Raw genomic sequence first — 3,495 nt, forward strand, 5'->3', positions numbered from 1 at the left:
TCCTATAGAGAGTTAAAAACAAAAATACAGATACATGAAGGATTCAAGCATCCCTCTCACCCAAACTAAATTTGATCGAGTTCAGCATCTGATTCGATCGAACTTGATTGGTTCCGAGTCTGAAACTGAACTGTACGGATGAGATGAGATTAGACTGTTATTGTAATCTCCAAAACTCGGAGGGACGATTATATATTTATGTCTAATGCTAGCGGACAGGGATATATCTGTAATTACGTCCAAAATTTTATTTCATAAACAGTGGCAAGCCGCTATTGGTTCTTTTGGGGTCGCGCGAAGTAGAAGATCCCCACTAACTTCTCTTTCCTTGCAAATCAAAACCAAAACTGACAAGAGAAGGCACTAGCAAAATACCTCCCTCTCTTCGTAAGGACTACGTCGTTTCAATCTGTAAGTAAGCCATTTCAATCCCATGTCATACATTGATTTGTCCGTTGTAACTTTAATTTTTATTGTGGGTTTCCAGGTTTTTAGCTGATTAATCGAGTTACTTAATCCAATCTAAAATCTGGGAGTAATAAACTTTAATTTGGAGTAGACTATTGCGAGTTTTTTTTAAAGTTTGATCCTTTAGATCTGTCGTGAAGAAACTAGGATTTGATGATTTTGTATTCTATTTTTCCAGGCAGTGCAGTTTTTCTGTCATAAAGGTCCATGTCAGTGCCCAACGAGGATAACATGTCTCCTCATACTCAGGTATTCATTTTCTTGAAAAATTTATACGATTTTGATACCATTCTGTTATCAGTAGTTTTATAATGTCTAAGTAATCTACCATTGATAATATTTATGATTTCTTGTTAAATATAAAATATTGTTGTCAAAGGTTGTGTGTTATTATTGATGGGATTCGATCATTGCTTTTGCTTTTCTTTTTTTTTGTGAAGAGAAATTCTGCGCCGTCTCTGCTTGATAGAGATGTGAGATTGTTAACACATGCGATCAGGTGTCAATGTGAGACCGTAGAGGCATATGTAATGCATTCACTATCATGATAGCAATTAAACTCTGCATAGCATTACTCTTTTTTGAAAAAAAAAAATGATTTCAAGTTAAAACCTATTTAAGGAAAGGAAGGAAGGAAGGAAGGAACTTATGGTGTAAGTTGAATCTCTGCCATTCTCCATGGAGAACTAGTTAGGTAAATAAAGAGCTGCAGATTTATTACCTAAAGTTGCTTCTGCTCTATTTCCTCTTTGCTTATGAGTCATGACTTATTTGTTCCCCTTTGGAATTGAACCCTCCATGACCTGTCACTCAAGCTCTTATTTTGCTCTTCTCATGTATGCTTTTGTGACGTGCTTGCTTATATGCAATTCTAGTATGTGTTTTTCATGGTTGTAAATGTTTTGATTACAGCTTTCATCCCATTTTTTTGGGGAGCTACTTGATTCCATAATTGTTGATGTTGCCTCTGAATGCCATCGGATAGCGAGGTTGGGTCTTGATCGCAATTTGGAGGAAGAGGAAGAAGAATTGAGGTTGTCAGCACAAGCTCGTGTTACAGTAGCTGATCCTAGTAATAGTGGTGAAACCAATGGCAAGTATGTTGTAGACATATTTGGACAAACACATCCAAGTGTTGCAAATGAAGTGTTTGATTGCATGAATTGTGGGAGACCGATCGTGGCTGGGAGATTTGCTCCTCATTTGGAGAAGTGCATGGGAAAGGTGAACCTTTGACTACTAATATACGTGGCTGTGTCATCATTTTTTATGATGATAACTAGTTTTTTTTTTTTTTTTTTGGTTTCTCCTGGTAAGAACCACGTCATGGTTCGGTATAAATTCTGGCGAATATCAGTTGGTATTCTGCTTACCAGAATTCTCCAATTTTCATTTTATGAAAACGCCTAATGTGCATAAGAGGGTTGTATTAGATTTCTGTTTTACGTCATTGATATGCTTTTGGTCTTCTATACAGGGTAGGAAGGCACGTGTCAAAGCCACAAGAAGTAGCACAGCAGCACAGAACCGGTACTCACGAGGCAGTCCTGTTTCTGCATACTCCGCTTATTCAAATTCAACCGGCACAAACAGGTTATCAAATGGAACATACAATCACACAGTCGAAGAGTACTCAAATGGAACATGTGAAGAGCCATGAATCAAGCATGAGTGATGGCAGGCTGATTTCATGACATAAGAGCAACTACAACCAATGCGGGTTCTTTTGTTTTGTTAAAGGTAATAATAGAAGAGGATTTAAAGGCACAATATTTCTGTAAATATTGCAAATGAATCCTTTGCTGTTTGAAACTTCGAGTCTGGAATGAGAACAAAACCACCTGCTGCTATTGGATAGGAAATTATTGACAACTCGCTTGCATATCTTTTCCCTGCTAATCCCTCAATTTAAAGGGCAGCTTCTATGCCAACGAGACGTGAAAGTTCAATGTTCATAAACCTCATTAGTAGAAATTTGGGTGGGGGAATAGCTAAGGGGCTCAAGGTGTCAAAGAAGTACTGAGCAGACTAAACTCCCGCAGTTCCTGTCTTCGACGGATTCCATTCCCAATTTCATTAACAAAAAAAGGTCCAATAATGAAGATAATGTGAAATGGGAAAAGCTCTCGCTCCGCTAGATGAAATTTTAATGAATTATAGCCAAAAAACTGGATTTCAGCTCACTTTTTTTTTTAGGCGTCGCAATAATATTATCCGGCTCGTCCTTGAAAACAAAAATTCGGCTATTCTGATCAGAAACAAAATCATAAGAAAACAAAGAGATAGGCAGAGAAAGAGAAAGGAAAAGTGAAACGCAAATTCTGTTGGCATCATTATTATTAAATCATTTTAATGCCCTGGTCTTTGCTCTCTAATTTCCAGCAGGTTAAACCAACTCAAAGCTCCGTGTATTATTGGGGAATTGTTTCTCCTACTCGATTCTTTCAGGGGGGTAACGGTTGGAAGAAGCAGCTGGACTTAAATTGCATGTTTAATTGTGCCGTGTTAGGTTGAGATTTGAAGGCCTAGACTTATATAGGGTGGAAGGGTGGACATTAGTCTATAAGAAAGGAAGCATTTAGACCACTGATTATCTTCTGTCGCGTTGTTCAGATATTTTTTTAAAAATAAAGCTATGGTTCTGTTGTAAGAATATGTTGTGAAAACGTGATCAACAAGGTGATTTTTTTTCTAAGAAAAGTGAAGTGTGCAGCGGCAATCTGGCATCATTTTTACCCAGGGAAAGGAGCACCATAAGTACTGTAGATGAACGCAAGTGCAGTGTCCAGGACAAAACGAAACCAAAACGAAAGTGGTAAAGTGCAGCCGCAGTCTGGGTAGATATGGGATAGGGTGGGGGTGTTTCTAGCTCTACCCTAAAATATATAAATATATGAAGGCTGATCATGCTGGTTTTGTTTGAGACTTTTGGGTGTGCATTCGAAAATGGCTGTCAACTTGTCATGTCTCAGACCAAAACTTAAAGATGGTTCCCGCAATGCTTCCCAAGCATAATTCGTCCATGTA

General features: G+C 38.0%; 1 protein-coding gene across 1 annotated transcript; it reads left to right on the top strand.

The window, feature by feature from the left end:
* Positions 1–275: 275 nt before the first annotated feature.
* Positions 276–2,343, top strand: LOC105110436 (SAGA-associated factor 11 homolog). Its single transcript, XM_011005475.1, has 4 exons — positions 276–411; positions 647–717; positions 1,381–1,692; positions 1,946–2,343. Exons 2-4 carry the CDS (start codon positions 676–678, stop codon positions 2,126–2,128), a joined length of 537 nt encoding a protein of 178 aa, XP_011003777.1. The 5' UTR covers positions 276–411; positions 647–675; the 3' UTR covers positions 2,129–2,343.
* Positions 2,344–3,495: the final 1,152 nt, after the last annotated feature.

The sequence above is a fragment of the Populus euphratica genome, unplaced genomic scaffold (assembly GCF_000495115.2).
Source record: "Populus euphratica unplaced genomic scaffold, PopEup_1.0 scaffold3.1, whole genome shotgun sequence".
Lineage (NCBI taxonomy): Eukaryota > Viridiplantae > Streptophyta > Magnoliopsida > Malpighiales > Salicaceae > Populus > Populus euphratica.

Bases quoted from the DNA above. Each gene is read 5' to 3' on its own strand.
- LOC105110436 (XM_011005475.1), top strand. From the start codon at position 676: ATGTCAGTGCCCAACGAGGATAACATGTCTCCTCATACTCAG. The intron at 718-1,380 runs GTATTCATTTTC...TTTTGATTACAG, and splicing joins ACATGTCTCCTCATACTCAG to CTTTCATCCCATTTTTTTGG. The intron at 1,693-1,945 runs GTGAACCTTTGA...TCTTCTATACAG, and splicing joins TGGAGAAGTGCATGGGAAAG to GGTAGGAAGGCACGTGTCAA.